Source organism: Alnus glutinosa, chromosome 1 (assembly GCF_958979055.1).
Source record: "Alnus glutinosa chromosome 1, dhAlnGlut1.1, whole genome shotgun sequence".
Lineage (NCBI taxonomy): Eukaryota > Viridiplantae > Streptophyta > Magnoliopsida > Fagales > Betulaceae > Alnus > Alnus glutinosa.
The window spans coordinates 34,858,254-34,882,429 of NC_084886.1; the positions used below are offsets into that span (position 1 = coordinate 34,858,254).

Below are 24,176 nucleotides of genomic sequence, written 5' to 3' on the forward strand. Positions count from 1 at the left end.
TCTCTTTTATTTTTTACATTTAAGATATTTTATTGCACACGAACACACACTTAATATTTAAAAACAAGTGATTATTCAGGCTAGAATTGGAAGCTCAATCTTCTCAAAGTAATTGTTTCTTACTCTTTCTCTCTTATTTTCAGTTTATTTTTTAATTTCTCTTCATAGAATCCTTGGATCCTATCTCATAAATACCATAATTAAAATGATCGGTTTCCTGTATTTCATTATTCAATTATTTGATGCATTAAATTACCCAATGTGTTAAACGTGCATTGAATCTCGTTTTGCATGTTATTTCTCTCTCCTTTCTCATGTCTTAATTTCTTCGGACCTTCTCTTTCCGGTCAAACTTCCAAAGAAATAAAAATAAAAAAAAAAAAAAATAATAATAATAATAATATCAAAAAGTGGTGCAATTATTTATTTTTATGGTTGGAGAGCTCTAAGCTTATATATATGAATATGATTATTAATGATCGAGTAATTATTGAATATCATCTAAAGACACAATTTTTTATTACATTGTTTATGTGGCAAGGTGGTCCCCCACTACTTTTAGAATTTTTTTATTTTTTTAAAATAAATTAAGGTAAGAGACCACCTTACCCCATAAGCAATATAATAAAAAGTTGTATCTTTGACTTTAAGTGGTGTTTAATTATTACTCTTAATAATATTATAGGCCATCATTACTCTTAATAATATTATAGGCCATCCACGTCACTATGACGTAGGGCCGCCTACATGCTATGGACGATCCAGATACCGCTTGAAAACAGCGCCCATATACTGACAAAGGCCATACGCTGCTTTGGGCGAGAGAGAGAGAGAGAGAGAGCAGAAACCTCCGTCCGTTATCTCTATATGCCGTTTCTCTTCATTTTCCAATGGAGTCCAATCGCCAACCGTCCGGTTCGTAAATTCGTCTAATTATTATCTCTTTTATTTATTTGTTTTTGGATTAGGAATATATTTTGTTTTTGGGAACGTTATGTTTGGATGGTTTGGCGTAAAGATTGATTGGTTTGGAGAGATTCGATGAGTTACTCTGAGATTAGATTTAAGGCTCAAATCGTCGGAGTTTCGAATTATTTGTCGCCCAAATTTTTGGTTTGAAGTTAGGCGGTGTTTGGTTGCCGATGAAATATTAGAAAATGAAAGAACTCGGAGTTTTGAATCATCGACTTCTTTTCTAGAAAATCAAATTTATGGTTTCGGCTGTTTTCTCTGGAGCCAAACAGCGGGGTGCTTGATGATATTGATTTTTCCGTATACAGATGAGACTAGATTCAGCTTGATTCTATTCGATGTTCAATTTGTGCTCCTCTTAATATATGTTGCGGTTTTTTATTGCCCTCCCTTGTTTCCAAGGAAAATTTTCCTCGTAGAAATTATTTTCCAGGAGGAAATTAAATTTTGGGTGGGGGGAATATTTACCCAAGGTAATTGAAGAGGCATGAATATTTTTCTTCTCAAACGTCCATTCTAAAATTTGGGGTTTAAAAACTAAATTTCCTTTGAATGTAGAAAAAAATTAGGGCTTTTGATCGAATTTCTAGCTTAGTTACTCTTTCATTCCGGTTCTTATTGGAGTGAGAATATAGAAGTTTTATTGTAAGAAGTTTTTTTATGGTTGAACTGGATTTTTCATTGCTCAGATGAAGGTTAGAATGCTTTTAGAAATTTGTCAACTGTGATGTTTGTTCAGGCTAGATTATGGTCTTTTGCTGTTGGATACTTGGGTATTGATTCTCTGAGTTGAAATCTGGGGATCAGGTAGGCTTCCTGATGGTCCCACAATTCCTAACAGTAGATGTTTAATATCCTCGATTCCTGATTTAACTACAAATAGTGGTATTAATGTGCTTGTATGCTGCGACTGCCTATGGGCTACTACAATTTGGTTACAATTTGAATTTATCAAATCCCAAAAGAATCGTAAAAAATTAGATAAAAAAGAATCTTATTTTTGAACAGAAATGTGATCAATTGTATCATTATTACAGTTGATAACAGGTCAACAAATTGAACTAAATCTAGCATCACACTATGTATAACCTTCAGACATCAGGTGTATAACAGTTGAATGGATTTTGGATGTGCATTCAAAGTACACATGTTCAATAGGTTTAGTTTGTTGTCTGGACTCTAAACCACTGATGGAATACATTATCCTTTACTATTTATTTTTCTGTATTAATTACTATAGTGCCAATGATCTTTCGTTGACACAAATGTCCATTGTTTGCCCCACTATTGGGCCATCTATGGTCATAATCTCATGTTGTTGTCCATCATTTGAGATATGTGGGTTTCTTTTGTAGACTTGACCACGGACAAAGATTTCTCTCTTCAACCCATTGGGTATATTCATGGTCACTCATTTATTTATTTTATTTTTATTTTTATAAATCATCGAAATTTATTCAGAGCGAAAGGGTGCTACTCAAGTAAACAGAAAATATACAAGAAAAACACATAACTTGAAGAAGACAAAAATCAAGAAAATCAGGAAAATTATGAATATGTTAACAATCCTAGCCAACTGTCTATTGGTAAAGAGTTGAAGAAAAAGGCCTTTAGTTTCGTCACCATCCTCTCGCAATTTTCAAAACTTTGATTGTTTCTTTCTCTCCACATATACCATATTTAGCATGGCAGAATCATCTTCCACACTCTTGTACTTTGAAAACTACCAAATTGCCCTCTCCAACTTACATAGAGATCCATCACCCATCCAGACATAACCAACTCTAACCCACAAAGGCCAAAAGTCAAAATTCAATAAGGTCCTAGCAACCTCAGAGTGAAGTAAAAGGTGGTTAATAGTTTCCCCACTCTTCTTATACATGCAACACAAATCTACTACTATGAGATTCTACTTTCTTAAATTATCCAAAGTGAGGATTTTTCCTAAAGCGGTTGACCAAGTAAAGAAAGCTACTCTTAAAGGAACCTTACTCCACCAAATACTCCTCCAGGGGAAGGGGGCATGGTCATGGGGGATAAGGGCATAATAGAAAGATCTGACCTCAAACAACCCTCTTTTGAAAGCGGTCCAAAAATGCTTGTGTTTCACACCCCGTCTCAGTAGGGCTGGGCAGATTGCCCGCCTATCGCCTACTAACGAAGTCGACCGCCTATTGACCATTGGTGATCGGTAGGTGGCATAATTTTATTTTTTTCGGTTAACCAAACCTTAATTTTTTATTTATTTTTTTAAAAATTGCAATAAAAACGATGCCGTTTTATTTTAAGTGAAATGACATCGTTTTGAAAGTTCATTTTTTTCCTAACCTTAACCCTAACCCTATGACTTGTAATTTCTCAACTCTCATTCACACACGCAATTGCTACTCTCTGCCTCTCTCACATCTCGCTCTCTCACTCCTTGCTCTCTTACTCCTCGCTCTCTTACTCACTCCATTTTGATGACGTGCATTGTACTTTGATGTTGAGTTTGGTTCCATTACTTGTGAACCATTTTGTAGCTTTATTGAATTCAGGTGTTGGTTTCTTTTCTACTACCTCTAATTTTCAGATTCTCTATTCTGAAATGATTCATGAAAAATTGTGTATGGATGCAAGTTGTTTCTCTTTTGTATAAAAAATCAGTTACTGATATTACTGAGTCTCCATTGTAGAAAGCAATGTTTTTCTACTATTTCTGGTATGCATTTAGTTTTTCAAAGGGTATGAAAACATGTTCAATGATTAATTTTGAGAATTAATGCACATGATTCCAAACATTTGAGTAGAACTTTAGCTAATCTACTGTCAAATTCAAATTTAGGCCCCCCAAAACAACCTATTTTGGCTAATTTACTGTCAAATTCAAATTTCAGCCCAAAAAAAACCATTCGGCCCCCCCCCAAAACAATCCATTTTGGCTCATAAAAAAGTCTTGGCCTAATATAAAAAGCCCATTGTTCATTGATTAACCAACCGACTAAGCATTTAACCGAAAAATTCAAAAGTTATAACCGGCGGGGTTAAGTCGGTTAATTAACTGATTTAACCGACTTTATTGGTTCTATGGGCGAAAATACCCTTACCGTCTTGATTTAACCGATACACAACCCTTTGTCTCAACCTAATGGAATACAACATATTGAAGAACGAGCTTCTCGTTTGTTGTCGGGGTTTGAGCTTTGAACTTCTAGTTTCTTGGGTCTCGCTTGTTTCGCGCGTAGGGACGTCAGTAGGCGATTCCTATATTTGGGTCTTTCTCCTCTGGGGACAATGTGAACCTTTTATGGGTCGGGAGCTTGATATTTGGGTGTGTTTTGAGATGGAGAAGAGTTTAACCGTGGAGTCGAAGACTTTTGTCTTCTTGGTTTCTGGATGGGGCATCGGTGTTGAGGGTGGAGGAGAAGAGAAAAATGTTTTTCCAACGAGATCATCCTGAGTACTTAGTGCTCTGAATGGTTTGCATTGACGTTGGAAATTCTTTTGGGTTTTCTGAAAGATCAAGATCTTATCAAATCATTTAGGGAAGGGTCGAAAGTCTTGATTGATTGGAGAGGTGGTAACAAAGCTTGTTGATTCTTAGAGGCATCTGCTTTCGGGATGGGTGGTCGGAAAGGGGTCATTTTGATCCTTGAGGGTCGTGGAGGGTGGGATTGGCACGAATTCTCCGGCAAGCTAAGAATGGCCGCAGACTTCCTCTCTGCCACAGTGGGTTGCAGGTTGGGTTCCTTGTCTACTTCGGATAAGAAAGATGGGAAGGAAGAAGGGTCAAGGTCGGGTTCGGCTCCGTATTGGACGGGGCCTTCTTTTGTGGAGGTGTTGAGGTCAGATTCAGTCTCTGCCGTGAAGTCGTTGCCCATCGTGGGGGGTCGTCATTCCAAGAGGGAGGGCTTTGCTGGTGGAGCCCTGTGCTCTTGACCTTCTTTCGGCAGTGAGGTTTGTAGATGAAATTCTGAGGTCAGCGGTGGACAGTTCTACATTGGAGTCTCCTAGAGTTGATATGTTGGATAAAGACCAGCCTCATCGTCCACTGGGTAAGAAGTCTTTTCAACGTTCAAATTTGAAATTCGAAATTTCAAACTTGCGCACGTGTAGTAAGTTGGTCATCGGTTTCAACATGGTCATGGGCCAGGCTGCAAGGAAGCTTCTAGGCCGGATTGCAAGGTCTGGCATGGGTCGAAAACGCACTGGACTTCGATTGGGCTGTTTTCTGCCAAAATCCAAAGTCTCCCGGCTGTCGGAGATGTCACCGAAGATATCTTCTGGGGTGTTTTTGGGTCTTCCTTCTCCTTGGGGTGGGTCGTCTAGCCATTTGAAGATCAACCCAGCATCTTCTCCAGTCAAGTCGGCTTCCCATCTCGTCTTCCCCCCTTTGCCGGCTCCGTAGCTGTCTTCTCCGGCGACTTTGGTTGCTCTTCTGGCTCTGACTAGGCTGTTAGTGAGTTCGGAATTTTCTAGTAGCTCGTGTGGTGCAAGGCCTTTTGTCTTCACTCCTCTCTTAGGGGCTTCTGCGAAAGAGGTTGTAGAGCCTCCAGTGAAGTAAGACCTTTTTAGGAAGGGGTTTCTCAACCCACGCCCGACTGTTTCAGCCCCTTCCGCTTCGCCTCGAGAGGTCAATGATGTCGGGGTGGTAGGACCTTCCTCCCCTCCGAGTGGTTGCATCATTCCTTCTTCCGTTGAGGGAAATGGATTCTCTCAATCCTGGAATTGGCATGTTGGTTTTGTTCATAACGGGGACATTGTGGTTTGGGAGGAGGAATATGATTTTTGGGATGGTTTGCCCCAGGATTGGGCGTTGGATGGGGATTTTGGGGAGTAGGCCATGGCAATTCGGGATGCCATGGAAGAAGAATTCCAGCCAGATAAGATGATTGCGCGCTAGAAGTTCAAAGGAAAGAGAGAGCTTTTGAATTTGCATAGCTCCATCAATTATGGCGATGCTGAAGTTCCCTTCAGGCGTAGGAAAGACAAGACTCACATGACGTAGGACTATGTGCCTTGGCGGGTTGTGGCTTGTTTTTGTGCTTTAGTTGGGTTCCTTTGTGGTTTTTTTTTTGGTGTTTTTTTGGCTTCTGGGGTTTAAGCTTCGTGGGTTTTGTTGCGTTTATGCAGGTTAGCTTTGGTTGTTCCTGTGTATGGTACCTGTGTACTTAGGGACGCCTTACGCTTTCATTAATAAAGTTTACTTATCCAAAAAAAAAAAACATTCCACTGATGAGACTCACTGGAAAGTTGTTAGTGATCCGCAAAAAAACATCCTTAAGGCAAGCTTTACCGAATAACTTTGAATAAGCAACCTTAAGGGCTTGGTTTGCACACCATGCATCATGCTAAAATCTAATCTTGGACCCATCCTTCAAAGCTAAACTAGTGAATCTAGAAAACACCCCCCAACCCCTCCTGATATTTTTCCAAAGACCAACCCCTCCTGATATTTTTCCAGAGGCCAACGTCACCAACCCCATGCAACCCATTTAAGCCATTAGAACTCCACCCTCCCTACATGCTGCCATATTTAGAATTCACTACCACCCTCCACTGAGCCTCTCTCTCTCTCAAAAGCATAATGCCATAAGCACTCCCCCAAGAGACCTCGATTAAACAAGAGTAAAATTTGGATCCCCAAGCCCTGTAATAAATCGGAGAACAAACCTTGTTCCAACGTACTAGATGCAATTTGAACTCTTCGCCAATACTACCCCACAAGAAATTCCATTGAAGCTTCTCTATGTGATCGGCAACGCTGATGGGAGTGGAAAAAGAGAAAAAAATAAGTAGGCAAATTAGAGAGGGTGCTGTTAATCAATTTAATCCTGTCACTCTTAGACAATTACAACCACTTCTAGTCAATTGTTTTAAAGATTGTGAGTTTGACGTTGTGAACATACTCCATTTCTTATAAGACTTTGTGGATTTGCACTATTTCCAAGTATCTGATTCCATAATTTGAGTGCATACTGCACATTCCATATGGTGTATGACCACGTCAATTGTGAGTTGAACATATTACTCACGACACAATGTCATGTGTTATAGAAAGGGCATTCTTTTTAATGTTCTGATGTTGAGGGCATTTTTAAATGCTAGGGAAGTTTTTTCTATTAGAAATTGAAAATTATGTTTAGGTCACGTGTTTAAATCATCACTTGGCTTGGTTTTAATACTATTGGAAATTGGATCATGTTCTTACGTTTTGCAGCTAATAGTCCTCCACCAAAACCTTGGGAGCGAGCAGGTACCTCATCTGGCCCTGCACCTTTTAAACCCCCATCAGCTGGCAGCACGAGTGATGTAGTCGAGGCATCAGGAACTGCAAAACCTGGAGAAATAGTTTCTACTTCTGATAATAATGCAACTATTAACCGGAATGCCCTTAGTAGACCTGTTCCCACAAGGCCTTGGGAGCAGAATTATGGGAATAGCAACTATGGAGGTAATAACTGATCATTAATGGCAATTTTTCCCCTTTTTTCTCCCTTCCCCATTCTTATGGTTGTTCCTGGATCTTTGAAAACTAACCTCCCAATTCGCAGGTTATGGCTCTACTCTGGGCAACAACTCTGGCTATGCTTCTGGAACATACGGTTCATATGGTGGTGTTGGGGGTTCATATGGTGGTGCTGGGGGATTGTATGGTGGTGCTGGGGGATTGTATGGTGGTGCTGGGGGGATGTACGGTAACAGCATGTATAGGGGAGGTTATGGTGGGGCTTATGGATCTTCTGGCATGTATAGTGGTGGAATGTATAATAGTGGTTTGGGAGGCTCTATGGGTGGTTATGGAATGGGTATGGGTGGTGGTCCTTATGGAGTTCAAGATCCAAATAATCCATATGGTGATCCTCCATCTCCTCCAGGGTTTTGGATTTCAGCTCTTCGGGTGGTAAGACATATAATACTTTTTCTAGTTTCTTTCTTCTATACATAGGATGACAAAGACATCATGCACATAATACATAAGAGGGACTTTTTTTTTTCTTATCCATGAAGTCTGGAATTACTTGCCCTTGTGTTTGGACCTGTTGCTAATTCATTGGCTGGGGTTTGGATTAATGGTAATATTTAAATCTTACCATTGCCAATCCAACCAATGAAAGAAAACACTGAAGCTTGCCAGATGATTATGCATGACTAAAGGCTTGTCAAAATCTCCTCCAGATGAGTATAACTTCGGTTACCCAATGTGCCAGATGTAACTAGAAACTTGCCTCCATATGTTCACATTTTTCTATCTGCTGTTTTACTTGATCACTTTAAGGGCTTTTGGGTTCTACCATGATGGTAATGGATTGCTTCAGAAAATGTCTAGCTTTGTTGTTAATTGATTTCTTATTCTTTGCCTATGTGTTGTTGATGATTAATCAATCTTATATGAGGAATATTTTGGTGATGAAAACTATTTGAGCATTTCCAGCAACAATTGCTATTTTAGCTACTCGAAACACTTTTTTTTTTTTTAAAAAAAAAAAATTTGGTTACTACTTTTTCAATACAAACTCCAGAATATGTATTCAACCCTCTACTTTTTTTAAATATTATTTTTTAGGTTTTTTTTTTTTATTATTATTCTCTCTCTCTCTCTCTCTCTCTCTCTCTCTCTCTCTTTCCCTTTGTTTTCTTTTTTTCTTTTCTGTTTTTCATTTTCTAAAACAGTCCCAACCCCTTGTGTTTTTCTATTAATCATTCTTTGTTTCTCTTTTGAAATCAGGTTTGAATTCTTGTGCTTCTAGTGCTATTTTCAAGCTCATATATCTATTACGTTTGGCAAAGAAAAATCTGAGCGTTTAGGGAGAGAGTAAAATAAATTCATACAAGATGCTACAGTAAACTTTTACTGTGGCAAAATTTTCAAACTTTTCATTTTAAAGCGTCTGTTGGAGGAGAAAAATAGCCAATAATAGCTATATTGGCCATTTAGAGCATCTCCAGGAGATGCTCGAAATGAGTTATATTAGCGCATGATAGTTTCAATCAAGTTTTTGATTTTTTGTTTTATGTTTTCTGAGTATTTCCATTGTGCTGTTGTCTCTTATTCCTGGCATTTTCTTTTGTTGCAGATGCAGGGTGTGGTAAACTTTTTTGGTAGGATATCGATTCTTATAGACCAGAACACACAGGCCTTCCATTTGTTCATGACTGCAATGCTTCAGGTGTTCTCTCCATTCTTTTTCCTTGCATCTAGCCATATACTGTATGAATACTTGTGGAGTTGGTTTTTCTTTATAGCATTTTGTTCTTAGGAATCCGTAAAACGTAAAACCGTCTCAGCTTCTCTGTGTTATTAATTCATTACCGCTGGGTGAAGACAGATGTGGTAGCTTCTGGTGCACTGACCCCTGGTATTTGGGTCAATTTATGATGCTCACCATTGATATTTTCCTTGCAAAGCTGCTGTTGGTTGGAGCTTTTGGGATGTTCCAATTTTTGGCCCTGATAACCTAATAAAGCATATATTAAGCACAACTTTATGGTGACTTTGAGGGGAGCCATTTTCTTCAATTACATTTCTGGTCCGAAAGATAGTCAATTGCAGCTAATGTAGCCTCTTCACTGAGATTTTCTGGAGTTCCATACTCTTTTACTTGTGGTTGCAAAATTTTAATCCATGTTTTACAATATCTTTTTGGCCAATGAGCATTAGCTCGAATGGTCCTTCCTTTGTAGCAAAGTGGAGGGTAAGGTTGTGGGTTTAAGTCCTATAGAGTGCGTGTGTAACTTACCAATAAAATATATATATATATATATATATATATATATATATATATATATATCTTTTTGGCTACCCAACTTAAGTTAGTGTTCCTAATTATCAAATCACTCCTGAATTCTCATTTGTCTAGATACTTACTTTTTTTATTTTTTCACGAAGAAAGGAAATAGAAAGTTCTAAATATGAAAAATCTATCTGAATTTGAAGTGATTGATGAGAGGGATGCTATCTGTGTTTCATTATGTATCATTTCCTTGGAATGTAATTTGCCACATCTTGGGAATCCCTAGATATAGTTTGACAATTAGAGCATCATCAGTACTATTGAAGCATTAATTTAATTGGACGTGACATTGCTTTTGTGGCAGCTTTTTGATCGCTCTGGTGTATTATATGGAGAACTAGCTAGATTTGTGTTGAGGATTCTGGGCATTAGAACAAAGCCGAAGAAGGTTCACCCACCAGGCCCTAATGGACTTCCACTTCCTGGACCTCACAATCCCCATGTAAATCAGAACTACATTGTGGAAGCAAAGTCTGCTCCAAGTGGTTCTTGGGACAATGTTTGGGGAGATGATGCTGGCAAGTGATCCAATACTATGCAAGCTTGCACCGAGTGGACTCTGCTAAAAAAGGAGTTTGAAGGAACAAATCTCTCTCTCTCTCTCTCTCTCTCTCTCTCTCTATGCTGGCAAGTGATCCAATACTATGCAAGCGTGCACCGAGTGGACTCTGCTAAAAAAGGAGTTTGAAGGAACAAATCTCTCTCTCTCTCTCTCTCTCTCTCTCTCTCTCTCTCTCTCTCTCTCTTCTCCCCACCAAAATGAACAAGATATGGTTTGCAGTGTGAAATAATTCAATCTATGTAACACCATGCTGAGATTGGTTTGTGCTTATTGGATAAACAGGTTGTTCAAACTAATGAGACAGGAGCTTGGCTATATAAAAGTTTTCTGAGATGTTACGGAAATGGCAGCTGCTTCCGGTGGTAGTATCTGAAACAAACTGGGACAACGATCCTATCTATTTCATTTTCATTTCATGGTTAGGATTTAAGGTTGGTGTATTTAAAGGTGTATATAAAGTCGATGTTAAAAGCACTAACTTTAAATTCCGACTATAAAATAGATCATATTACCTGACAACGAAACAAACTTTCACACAGGGAAAGGGTGTGATCTAGTAGGAAAACAGGAGAAGGTGCGTGCCTACACTTATTATTATTATTTAGCAAGATTAAATTCCATTAAGCTAAAAAGAAGTAATTAAAGTATACAAGGATAGAAGTAAACTCTAACGAAGTTGAGCTAAATTAAAACAATAAAAAGTATAAAATGAGCCAACAATATGATTGGGTCTGATTGTTTCTTAGCCCACCACTCAAGAAAAGGGCCATCAAAAAACGTGGCTTTTGAAGCACTTCAAAGGACACATATGGTGGTAGCAAGAGAACTTGAATGCCACAACGGAGAGTGCAACACTAAAAGCAATTGAGTTAAAGTCATTATATATATAAGAACTCTACACTGATATTCGCTAGGAGAGATGTTTGAGATTTAGTGTGCAAGAGACATCGATTCTTTGTGAAATCCATAAACAAAACGGAGGCAACGACTATTGAGAGGTTTGGAAGAGGGGAAGAAGGGGGGAATCAACGCAAAAACCTTAGGTTTGCCGATCGGATGGGGACATGCAAAGATGTGTTACTCTCATACGGTTATGGAGGCGTTTGGGATGCATGCAAGGCGGTGGAAGGGTATAGCGGGTTGGGTTAAGCTGAGGAGGGTGGAGTAGGGGTGAGTGGTTGGAGGGGGTGGATGTATTGTAACACCCGAGTCTCATACGAGGAAGATAAGGAGTAGTCCACATAAAGTGTGTGATTTATAAAGATAGCAATGAATGTTCTGTCTCACATTGCCTAATTACTAGATGAAACTGAACTTTATAGAAAATTGTAAGGAAGCTTAAAATCGACTAATCTTTTTAAGGTGATAGCGCAGATGTGGTTTGCGCTTTTTCCTGGGTCATTAAAAATGGTATCAGAGCCATCTAATAACGACAGGTCATGTGGTACTGGAACACTGCATGATATAGCCGTAACGAAGACATCAGGAGTTTAAGATTTGGAGTTTGTAACACCTTAGTCCCATATGTGAAAAATAAGTAGCCCACATAGAGTGGGTGGTTTATAAAAATAGCCATGGGTGTTAAGTCTCAGATTACCTAATTACAAAGTGAAACTGAGCTTTATAAGAAATTCTAAGGAAGTTCTAAATCGACTAGTCATTTTGGGGTAATTGTGCAGATGTAGCTAACACTTTTTTCTGAGTCGTTACATATAAAGCAGTAGATATAGCTTAAAAGCCATAGATCTACAAAAAAGAAGTAAGATATGGTTTTTTTGGTGTTTCGTTCAATCGAAAATGATGGTTAAACCCAAAACAATTTTCAGTTTGACAAAAAAAGATTCTTTAATTTTCATAAAATAGTTTTCATTTTTTAAATCGTAAATTATCTTTCAAGTTTGAGCTTTTTCTTTTCAAATCTTTAAAACCTACTAGGCCACCTCCGGAAGCTACCATACCTCCATGGGAAGTTGCCAAAAGTCACCGGCCATTTTTCATATAAACCAAATATTAAAAAATATTTTCGAAAACATCAAATTTTCTATTAAAAAATATTTTTTTACAAAAACAAATTTTACATCGAAACAGACAAAGCGTTAAATGGTATTTCCATGGATATTAGCCGGTGGTGTAGGTCCTCAAACAATGCCCAATCTGCACAATCAAAGGCCCAACATTATTTTTTTAAAAGGAGGGCAACCTTTTTAAAAGGTTTATTTTAACCCATAAACCTTTTTCTTCCTTTATTTTTTTCTTCTAAAAGTCAGCAAGGCATACAGCTTTTTACAATGACGAGCAGCTCAATTATTTTGACAAGTGAGCTTTGGAGGAAAATAGATTCTCAATTCTCATTTAACAATTTTGTTTAACTTAATTAATGGCTTTCAACCCCCTCCAATACCTTCTCACTCTTCTTTTTGGTACAAAGGCTGCATGTGTTTTACCTATTGGAATATTAATTAAATATTTAAATTCATCTTTTCTTTTTTATTGATTTTCAATTTTGAGAATAACAGATGATTTAAAAAACAATTAAATCAGTTAGTTTCAGTCATCTTTTAAAAAAATATTTTAGGAAAGATACTTAACTTTTTAACCTTAAACCGCCACCCCTCTTCCACTTCGACTACCAAACCCTAAAATATGAAACTTCTTGATCTCCTCCAACTTCTACCCCGTTGTAAATTATACCATCGGTTAGTATTAATTTAGCTTTAAAATGGACGGAAGATCTCTCACATGGGTAATACAAGGATTTTTTTTTTCTTTTTAAAAAAAGTAACTAAATTAAGGACAACTAAAAAAAAAAAAAAAACTGAAAATGAGGGGTGATTCGGCCGCCCCTTGAATGGTAAGGTGGTAACTGAACCACCCCCAAAAATAGAACCGGAGGGTGGCCAAACGACGGTCACAATCTGTGAGGGCCGTCGAACCACCCTTTCATATTTTGTCTCATTGTTTTTTATTTTGTTACTAACTTTTAGAAGCATTTTGGGAAGTTCAAGTCAACAAATTTAACGTACGTGCATTAATATTTTATGTTCATTTTAACGTCAAATGCTAACAAATGGTCTAATTAATATGTAACTTGAATGGGGGTAAAATGTCACATTTTAAAATATGATTGCCTTTTAAGTGTCAAAAGAGTTTTCCCAATTGTTTTTGTTGGCTTTCTCGCTGCCGTTATAAGTTCATTTCGTTGCACCGACTCTTTCGTGCCCCACTATTACTCCTATCGCCTCCGCATCTGTTTTTTGCCACCATCTCAGTTATTGCGACGATATTTTTAATTCCGTTGTACAAACTCCTTTCTCTGTCTTTATATCGCATACAAATGGCAGAACCTCCACGGATGGACCCATTCCCGGCGAAGCACAGAGAAGAAGACGCCGGGGCAGTTTTCGTTCTCCAATCAAAAGGTCCATCACTGTAACTTTCATTTTTTTTTTTTTTTTTTTACTTGGTCTAAATAAAATGTGAATATATATATATATATATATATATATATATATATATATATATATGCAGAAACAGTTTTGATTAGATGATCGAAAAACTGTAAATAAATAAATATATATAATATATATATAGGGAAATGGTGGCATGCGGGGTATCATCTGACGACGGCAATAGTGTCGCCAATGATACTGACTCTACCGTTCGCCTTAAGAGGGTTAGGGTGGGGACTAGGCTGCTTCTGCTTAACACTTATGGCGGTCGTCACCTTCTACTCTTACTACCTCATGTCCAAGGTGCTCGACCACTGTGAGAAAGCTGGTCACCGCCATATCCGATTCCGTGAACTCGCGGCCGACGTCTTAGGTTGGTGTTCTTGTTTCGGTTAGCGCTTGCGTTTTCTTGTTTTTCTTTTTACTGTCACAATATTATTCGAATTGTATGTTAATCGTATAGTAGTCTGGTAAATAATATTTTGATAGCGTTGCAGGGTCGGGATGGATGTTTTATTTTGTGATAATAATCCAGACGGCCATCAACACTGGAACTGGAATAGGATCAATTTTGTTCGCAGGTCAATGCCTTGAGGTATGCATACTGCTTAATTACTACATGCATGCTTATAACCAACATCCAATATTATTTCATGCGTCGTCCACTTTCCACTTTAAATATTATACTAATTAACTTCCACTAAATGTATCCCTTCATTACTATTAAAAAGAAAAAAGAAAGAAAGAAAGAAAAAGACAAATTTAAATTTCAACTGACTGGGCTCATTTTTGTAGCTCATGAGAAATTAAACATAAAATATTCCTAGTTCAATACAAAACATTCCAAGAAATCAAACAATTTTTATATATATCAAAACAATAAGATGAAAGTCACCAATACAACCCTGAAAGTTTTTTCAGAAATTTCACTTAATTCTCTTTCTTGAACTTTTACCACTTTTGCAATTTTCCTCACGAAGTTTAAAAACTTTCAATTTAATGTATCCAACTTTCAATTTTTTGCAATTTCACTCTTCACATTGAAGTTTGGGGTTAAATTAGACCGTCAAAGGGTAAAATGACCCCCTTATAGCCCTATAAACTTGATGAAATTACAAAATTACCCTTAAATCACAGTTAAATTTTTAAAAAAGAGAAAAAAAAATACAGGGGTATTTGGGTAATTTTTCCTTCCTCAAAATCGTATTGGAGGGGTGAAATTACAAAAAATTGAAAGTTTGATACACTAAATTGAGAGTTTTTGAACTTTGGAGGGGAGATTGCAAAAGCAATAAAAGTTCAAGAGGGTTAAGTAAAGTTTCCTCAAAGTTTTATTAAATAGGAATTAGAACAAAAAAAAAAAATTAAAAAAGCATTTATTAATGCCAACTTGACTCTAACAATTGTTTTAAAGCAATGTTGCTTGGGTTTATATAATGAGTAATGGTAAGGACCATATTTTGATCCTCTTAAAGTTGATGTGATTTTTAAAATCTCTATTAAATCAAAATTCAATAGTGATCTATCCCAAATCCAATGATAATTTTTAGAGTCACGTTAATTTGAAATGATAAAATAAAGATAAAAATATGATCCCAGCATTACTCATATATATAATTAGCTATGAAATGTAGGGTGCTAGAGACATATATTGTGTGGCGCATTGACCATGTACAATTAGAACTTAACAACATGACCAAGAATAAGAGGAAAGAGAGATAAAATCATGACCATTGATGTTAATTTGGACGTTGTCATTATGTGTTTTAATGGTTTGATTTGAATTGTAGGGTTCTTATATGTAATGAGTACAATCCAATAGTTCACATGACCCTCTTTATAATCTAGATTACCAGATAAAATCGAATGAGTTTGAAACGTTACACACAATGTGCCACGCATTCTCTCTCATTTCTTGAGAGAGACTCTCCACCTTCTCTATAAGAGTAAGGATTTCCACTTCTATGCGAGGGTCTTTCTCCATCTCCGGTGGTCCTCAATGGGGGAAGGGATGCGCATGCATTTATTTTCTTCCCTCCTCCCTTTCTCCTTAGGTGTTTTTTTCTTTTCCTCCAAACAACACCTTAGCAGCTCAGCACCACACCCTGCCCACCCCCCGGCCTCCCTCCTCGGGCCCCTTGCACGCCGCAGTCCAGCTCTCCATCTTTTCTCCTCTCCTTGCCGGCTGATTCTCGGGTTTGTGGAAGTTTATGGTTTTGATTTTTTCAAAATCAGATTTGTAATCCTCTGTCAGTCCCACCCTCAAACGCTCCCCCCCACCATGCTCCTAGGCCTTCCCGCTTCTTGCTGTTGTCCTCAGCTTCACCATTTGCCCTCCATGGCTCCATGCGCCGGCGCGTTTTTTTGTCGAATCTCGTATTTTTCATGTATTTTTTTTTTTTTTTTTTCGTAATTTTGTGTTTTTTGTTGTTTGGGTTGTTGCCTCCTTAATTATATGTGGTTTGAACAATTAGTAAAGACTTTTGTAACCGGATCTGTGATGGTACCTCTATTTACTGTAGTCCCTTCTTCAGACTACGCCAATGCATTTTTGGCTGCAGCCTCTTTCTAGGGGGTTGTAGCTTATCTCAAGTGTGGATTCAAATAGGTTGGCCCTTTTTCTGTACCCCTCTTGCTTCTATAATCGCCTTGTGCAGCTTATTGAGACGACCAGATCACTTGTTTGATCTATTTCTTACCTTTTGTAATTATTTCTGCACTTTTGTAGTTTGTGTTGGTTCTGTTGTTTGGGAGCCCCACCCCATTTTTTATTTTTAGGATCATTCACTCTTTCTTCTATTCGGATCAGGAGTGAAAATGATCCTCCCTTATAACCATTTCCTTATTTAATTAAAAAAAAAAATCAAATGAGTTCTAACAATAGGATTTTAGTGACCGTTACTAGCAATTGTGATCTAATGATCCTAATTAAATAGTCATTAATAATAGGGTTAAATATGTTTGACTTCCCTGTGATTTAAAGACTTTATTTTTTGCCCCCTGTAGTTCATTTCGTATCGTATATAGTACCTCGTTTATGACTAAAGACGAAGATGGTACCTCCATCCAACTTTCGTCCAAAAATTGACGGAAGTCCACGCCAACACCTCTAAAAGCTGACACGTATCATATACCTAATTAAAAATTAAAAAACTTTAAATAATAAAAACTTTAAAAAGAAATTAAAAAAAAAATAGGGGTTGCTCAAGCCACACCTATGGCCCTTGAGGGTGGTTCGGTCACCCCAAAGAGCAAAATGGAGGTGGTCGAGCCCCACCCCCAAAGAGTAAAATGGGGGTGGCACAAGGCCAAAGAGAAAGGAAAAAAAAACAAAAAAAGGTTTAGGGTTTAGCCCTTAGGGGTGACCGAGGGTGTAACGATCTACCTCCAATGACATAATATTGTCTGCTTTTGGCTCACTCGAACCAGACTTCCCAGGAGGTCACCTATCTTAGTACTACTCTTACAGAGGCATGCTTAACTGCGAAATTCTGATAGATTTATTGTCATTACGGGTTTAAAACACATTGTGTCAAGAAATATGCGAATATATATATAAGCACATACATATTCTTATACCTAGGCAATGTGGGACGTCACAATGGAGGTGGTTTCGGTCACTCCCATTTTGCTCTTTGGGGTTGGTCAAACCACCCCTCAAGGGCCATAAGGGTGGTTCTGCCACTCCCAAACTGAATATTGGGGTGGCACCCCTCATTTTTTTTCATTTTTGTTTTTAAAATTTTTAAAGCTTTTTTTTTTTTTTTAGTTTTTATTATTATTATTTTTTTAATTTTAATTAGGTATAGGACACATGTCAGCTTCTTAAAGGTGTTAACATATATGGACTTCCGTCAATTTTTGGATGGGAAGTTGGACGAACGTACCATCTTCATCTTTAACTATAAACCAGGTACCATCTCCGGCGGTACCTCGTTTAAAAAATAATAAAATTAAAAAAAAAAAAAAAGTTTCCAAGGCAAGAATGCCTTCGAATTCAATGATATAGATGGATTGAAGTTTTATATTAATTTGTTATTGTATTAACTTGCTAATTATACATTTTTTGGGTTGCAAATGAAAAGATTATGTATTCAAACCTATATCCCAAGGGATCCCTGAAATTGTACGATTTCGTGGGAATGGCGACACTTGTGATGATATTCCTCTCACAGCTTCCTACCTTCCACTCCCTGAGACATATAAACATGGCTTCGCTGCTTCTCAGCTTGGGCTACACTTTCCTTGTGGTCGTTGCTTGTATTCATGCAGGTATATTCCATTCCCTTCTTTAATTATATCTATTACTATTTAATTAACTTGTCCATTAAATATTAATTGTTTCCCTTTTATATATTGAAACAAAAACTAAACCAAGTTTGAGACCAACGTACGTACGTACATATAATTATTCTCGCGTGGCTGCTTACAAGCCCCATATCCTTAGGACTTAATTAATCACTCACTTTAAAAATGATACATATTTAATTAAACCTTTTTTTATCCAACAAAAAATACATTTTACCCTCCAGAGTTTCTCTACTTTTTCACTTTTATCTCTAATGTTTAAAAATTTACAATGTACCCCCACTAGTCTCCAATCATTTTTCTGTTTTTGTTTCCTTTTTTTTTTTTTTTAAAAAAAAAAAAAATGGGGGATTTTTGAAAAAAAATGCACGCATCAAATTGGGGGTAATTTGGGGATATTTGCCCTTAAAAACCCACATGCGGCGAACGTGAGCCTTCTTCGGTTAGAGAAAACGAAAAAATTTTAACGGATCTGTTACATTAGCAATTTCAGAAAGTTAATAGGGGACATTACCAATTTTTAAACATTGGAAGCAAAAGTGAAAAAGTGGTGAAACTTTAAGGGAGGTAAAATGTATTTTTTTTCTCTTCTTTTTTTTTTCTTCCTAAAATGCCCTTAAAGAGGCCAAGAAATGTGGATTTATATTTTATATAAATAATGCTTTAGAATTATAATTTGAGAACATGTGAATTCAAATTTAAAGATCAGTACTATGAAGTTCACTGGATAGAAGCTTGCATCTTAAACAAATAGTACAAATAGCTTCTAATCCTTGAACAATGGTTCTATTATTATATAATTAATTCTAGAAATTATATTTTTATCGCACAAGGCTAACATGTCAATCTTAACCAATCTTTGAATTTTTATTTTTTTAAAAAAAGAAAGATCCAAAAATTTAAAAAAATAAAAATTCAAAGATTAGCTGGTACTGTCATGTCAACAATTTGAAATAAAAATATGGGTTTTAACATTAATCTTATTATTTATTAATAATTCTACCTGCTGGACATGGCAATTGACTTGGAGTTATAGGTTTTAAGAGATAAAGGTTTTTTATAGTACGTAGCATTTTGGTGGTGATTTTATCAAATTCCATTTGTCCCGCAGGTACCTCAAAAAGTGTACCTCCACCTCCAAGGGACTATTCCTTAGAATCTTCAACTTCAGCCAGGCTTTTCAGTGCCTTTATTTCCATATCCTTATTAGCTGCCGTTTTTGGGAATGGGATGCTACCTGAAATACAAGTAATTACAGTTTCTTAACCACCCCTTTATGTTTGTCTTTGGATCCTTTAGGAAGATGCACCACCTTTAAATTTTGACCAAGATCAAATGGATACTCAGAGAGGATCCTATTCCTTAGTAAGATATCTGAGCTTCATTTGATGAATGGGATGGTTGGGAACAATGCTTGTTGTTATCGTGCACAACAATAATGAATAATATGAAATAAAAAGAGAGTGTAAGAGAAAATCAAGACACAGATCACGTGGTTCGACAATATACTTACATCCACATGAGTGCAGCTATATTCAATAATTGATTTAGGGTTACAGTATAACATATTTATAAAAAAAATCATACTATACGCCAACTGGCCACTGTATTGGTACTATCGTATTACTCTCGAAGCCCAAAAAAATATGAGCCACTTATTCCAACAATGTTGCTGCATAATCTGGTTGACATAAGCATACTGTCATAATTGCACATTCTGCATTAATGCAGGTGTCAATTCATGTATGCATGCTTATTGCTTAATATAGTATAAGAAATTTATATGTTGTTCAAAGATGTTAACGACCATTAAAGAATACGGCCATGCTGCTTGATTTTAATTCTGTCATGCCATCAATACAGGCAACTCTTGCTCCACCTACAATTGGGAAGATGGTCAAAGGCCTTCTCATGTGTTACACCGTAATTTTCATCACGTTCTACGCAGTTGCAATGTCTGGATACTGGGTTTTTGGAAACAAATCTAGTTCAAACATTCTCACTAGCCTCGTGCCGAGTGACGGACCTTCTTTGGCCCCAACATGGGTTCTTGGGCTTGCCATCGTCTTCCTTCTGCTTCAGATATTTGCCATTGGCCTGGTAATTAGCTCACACATGAAAGTACAGACGTACTACTCTTAATTAATCAACGTTTCTCAGTTTAACATTTCTTCATGTCACATTGAGGTATCTTTCTCCAATGTATTTACAGGTTTACTCTCAAGTTGTTTATGAGATCATGGAAACTAAAGCAGCTGATGTGAAGCAAGGGATGTTTTCCAGAAGGAACCTTATTCCTCGGTTGATTCTTCGGACCCTGTACATGATATTCTGTGGGATTTTGGCAGCAATGCTTCCATTCATTGGAGACATTAGTGCTGTCGTAGGAGCAGTTGGCTACATCCCTCTGGATTTCATCCTCCCAATGCTTATGTACAACATGACTTGCAAGCCTCCAAGATCATCCCTTACCTATTGGATCAACATCTCTATTATCATTGTCTTCATAGGCGTTGGAATAATGGGCTCATTCTCCGCTATAAGGAAATTGATTCATGATGCTGACAAGTTTAAGCTCTTTAGCAATGATGTAATTGGTTGAGCTCACCATAAGTGACATGGTAGCCTTGTTAATTATCAAATGCAGTGGGTAATTCATCCCTTTTGGCGTCAGGAAACTGCACCATTGGTGGTCGGCCTGTAAGTGTTTGTATACATGGTAAAATGAAAATGAAAGACAATGATTCATGTGTTAATCAGCCCACTTAATTGATAGGTGTTCGCTTGTATTTATAGAATTTTTTACAAGATAATACTTAACTGTTTACACTGAGTTTGTTACAACAGAACATTTCAAATACAAATGTTATCCCACAGTTGGTTGTATGCCATCAGTGCTTATTTCCTGATCTTTGGCATGTTTGAATTTGTTGACTTGTTGATGACGATCAAATGCATATGGTAGATAGTCTCTAATATGCTAGATGATCTTTGCTAGAGAAGAACTGAATATTTAGTGTTTTAGCAGCAACGCGATATGTCATACACAAAATGATAGTCAATCTTAACATGCTTGGTCCCAGCATTAAACAATGGATTGGAAGTGAAGTATGATGCACCAATATTATCACAAAAAAGAACAGGGTCAGCTTGCAGAAATACGCCAAGTTCACAAAGCAAAGATTGAGGGTTCGTTTGATTTTGCGATTTTAAAAAGCTACCCCTAAATGGATTTAGGGTGGTTGGGGTGGCACCGGCCACCTCTGGGGGCCACCCCCAAACTTTTTTTTTTTTTTTTTAATTTCTTTTTAAATAAAATTATTTAAAAAATAATATTTTAAAGTGATGTGGCAAAAAGACTGACATGACACTTACGAAAGTTGCAAAAATTGATAAAAAAGTGACGGAAAGACTTGTTTCAAATTCGCGAAAAAGAGGAGTTAAAACTCATTTTTAAAAAGTGATTGATCATTTTCAAATTACGCTTCTACTCAAGAAGTGACAATACATTTACCCTTATTTGTACTTTGCTATGTATTTTAATACTATGAGTTGCTAGCTATTGCAAGAGGTGAAACTTAGTATTTTATTATGTGTTCTTAAGACTATGTTTAATGTTTTTTCAAGGTTTAATGATCAAATGTTGGTAATGATTTTAATTTGAGAAAGATTTCATGTTAGACTAGTTTATTATTCATTATCATTTTTGTTTATATCAATTTTTTTTTTTTAATATTTATTATTATTCGAACTTATAGTGAATGCAGAATCTCTTTTAACATGTCTTTAAAATCAAATCTTCAATTAAACTCATGTTTAATGGACTTTATCTTTTAATTAGTGTTTTGTTGTTAAATCTTCTGATTAAAAGAGTTGATTCTCTACCTAGTTGAATTAAAAATATCTCGAGAATATGTAATAGAATACTAAATGGATCCTTGAGGCCTTAGTTTTGTTCTAATTTATTTTCTTTAGCTCTATTTTACTTGTTAATTTAATCGTTTCATTGCTCTATTACTTGGTAGAAAAACAACCAAATAATTTAATTTTTCGCATGATAATAAAAATTCTACTTGAATGTCTACTATTTTCTGTGGATCGACCTTGGTCTTACCAAGAATATATTACTTGCAATAGCCTCCGCTCGAATTTTGCAAATTTTTTTGCTTGCACTGATATATATCTTTCTTTATTTTAATTTTTTTATTAGAAAATTGAATAGGACAAAGCCTCTGACAGGCATCACCACAAGTATAACCAAGCAAAATGGAATAAAAACAAATAGGAAAGTCATAAAGTGATTGATGTTGGTATATATATATGGACGTGATGGCCCTCTTTATTTAAATCATTTTTAGTTTAGAGTTAACGTGTTATTATGTTATTATGTTATGGGCACTATCTTGTAGTTAATGTGGTAATTTGGGTTAACTCTTTTCCAAGTTATTTCTAATTGGATTAGAACGTAAACCTGGAGAGATACTTTATAAATTCTCCAATTAAACCATGGTTTTCAGTCTCAAATTCTGAATACACAGATAAAATGTATGTATGGTTTCTTTTCCTTCTCTCTCTCTTCTTAAAGTCCATTTTGGGGCTGAAAATGCTTGCCAAGCTGTACGTAATATATAGGATTACATTTTATTTTTTTTTTGTCAGTTTAAGTGATTATATTTTACTTTTTGTCAAGCTTTCTTATCTTAAACCTGACTTCAATGGTTTTTCTAAATGTATTGTCAAAAAGCCCTCATTGGAAAGATTTGGTTTGTTAACATTTTTAATTTATTTCTCTTTTCAAAATAAAAATATTAACAAATAATTTGAGAAACACTCTTAAAAAAAAAAATAACACCTCCAAAACATATTAACAAACAAAGAGCTTTGAAGTTAAGAGCTCTACACAATTGATAATGTAAAGCCAATATCATTTTGCTACAGATTTTTTTGTTAAGTTTGTTACTTTTGAAGAACCCTCAGCAATGAAAATCATTATTGGACTCTAAAAGTATTACTGTGATAATAAATAGACAGGCTTAAATAATCAGTAAATTAACTGAATAATATTATTGTACGGTATTATAATATTTATTTTTGTACAAAATATTTATTTGGCATAATATTATTCGGTATAATAATATTATCAGTGTAATAATATTATTAAAAGAATAATATTAATTATGAAAGAAATTAGACTTAAAAAGAATTTAAAATTATACCTTAACGAATTAAATTAAATAATAAAAACCTAATACAAAATACCTATATAGATATTTTATCTGTATATATATATATATATATATATATATATATATATTTTTTATAAGTATTTTATCTGTATATTAACTGTAACTTAACACGTTAATCACCACCTGTCCTGATATTTTGACAGTCATCGTTACTCTCATACGTCATCTCAGCAGCTCACCCTCCTGCGTCACCGTTGCCAACTTGCGAAGCAAGTTTACCATCCTCGCCTATATATAAAACAATTGCATCTTCTTCAGAAAATCTCGCACCTCTTCAGTATTCACTGAACCTCTTCTTTCTTATTCTTCTTATTTGTGATTTTCTTCTTGTTTCTCTCTACCAAACCTAGAGAGAGAATGTTCCAGAGAGACTCAAAAAGAGAGAGACCTGAACCTCTCCTCTTCTTTCCTTCTCATTTTCCTTCTTCTACGTATTCTCGAAGCCCTTATTTCTCCTTGCTCTTGTTTGTTATTTCTTCTCTTCTTTGTCTTAGTTACAGAGAGATTGAGAGATCGGGAGATTGAGAGTGTATCCGGGAGAGAGAGTGGTGCAGTCGGAGGGAGAGAGAACCCGGAGACCCGTAGCAGACCCGAGCCAAACCAGAGACGATCCACGGCGAGCAGAGGCACAATTCCGGCGACTTCCAGATGCGATTTTCGGTGGACGTGAGGTGATTTTCCGGTGAAAATCAGTGGGTTTTTCCGGTAGTTCTTAAGGGTAATTTCTTGTGATTTTTATTTGATTTATCTGACGAATTGATGGTGAATTTAGGGTGTCTTGTTGATTGTTTTGGGTTGATTATTGATTGGGTATTTTTTATGTTGCCCGTGCTCCCTGTTCTTGATCGACAGTGAGTGTGTGTTT

At 36.4% G+C, this 24,176-nt stretch overlaps 2 protein-coding genes across 4 annotated transcripts; both read left to right on the forward strand.

Moving 5' to 3' along the window:
• The first annotated feature begins 754 nt into the window (after positions 1-754).
• LOC133879238 (peroxisomal membrane protein 13) lies at positions 755-10,652 on the forward strand. Its single transcript, XM_062317771.1, has 5 exons — positions 755-915; positions 7,172-7,405; positions 7,506-7,855; positions 9,030-9,122; positions 10,051-10,652. Exons 1-5 carry the CDS (start codon positions 891-893, stop codon positions 10,270-10,272), a joined length of 924 nt encoding a protein of 307 aa, XP_062173755.1. The 5' UTR covers positions 755-890; the 3' UTR covers positions 10,273-10,652.
• A 2,842-nt stretch (positions 10,653-13,494) lies between these two features.
• On the forward strand, positions 13,495-20,892 carry LOC133858801 (probable GABA transporter 2). 3 transcript variants are annotated; one of them, XM_062294259.1, is made up of 7 exons: positions 13,495-13,727; positions 13,900-14,130; positions 14,255-14,352; positions 17,870-18,029; positions 19,177-19,313; positions 19,929-20,165; positions 20,278-20,892. In XM_062294259.1, the coding sequence occupies exons 1-7, from the start codon at positions 13,643-13,645 to the stop codon at positions 20,665-20,667; spliced, it is 1,338 nt and encodes a 445-aa protein (XP_062150243.1). In that variant the 5' UTR covers positions 13,495-13,642; the 3' UTR covers positions 20,668-20,892. The 3 variants fall into 3 exon arrangements, with proteins under 3 accessions (XP_062150243.1, XP_062150244.1, XP_062150242.1); XM_062294260.1 differs by having other exon boundaries at positions 13,496-13,727; positions 17,933-18,029; XM_062294258.1 differs by having other exon boundaries at positions 13,500-13,727; positions 17,843-18,029.
• Positions 20,893-24,176: the final 3,284 nt, after the last annotated feature.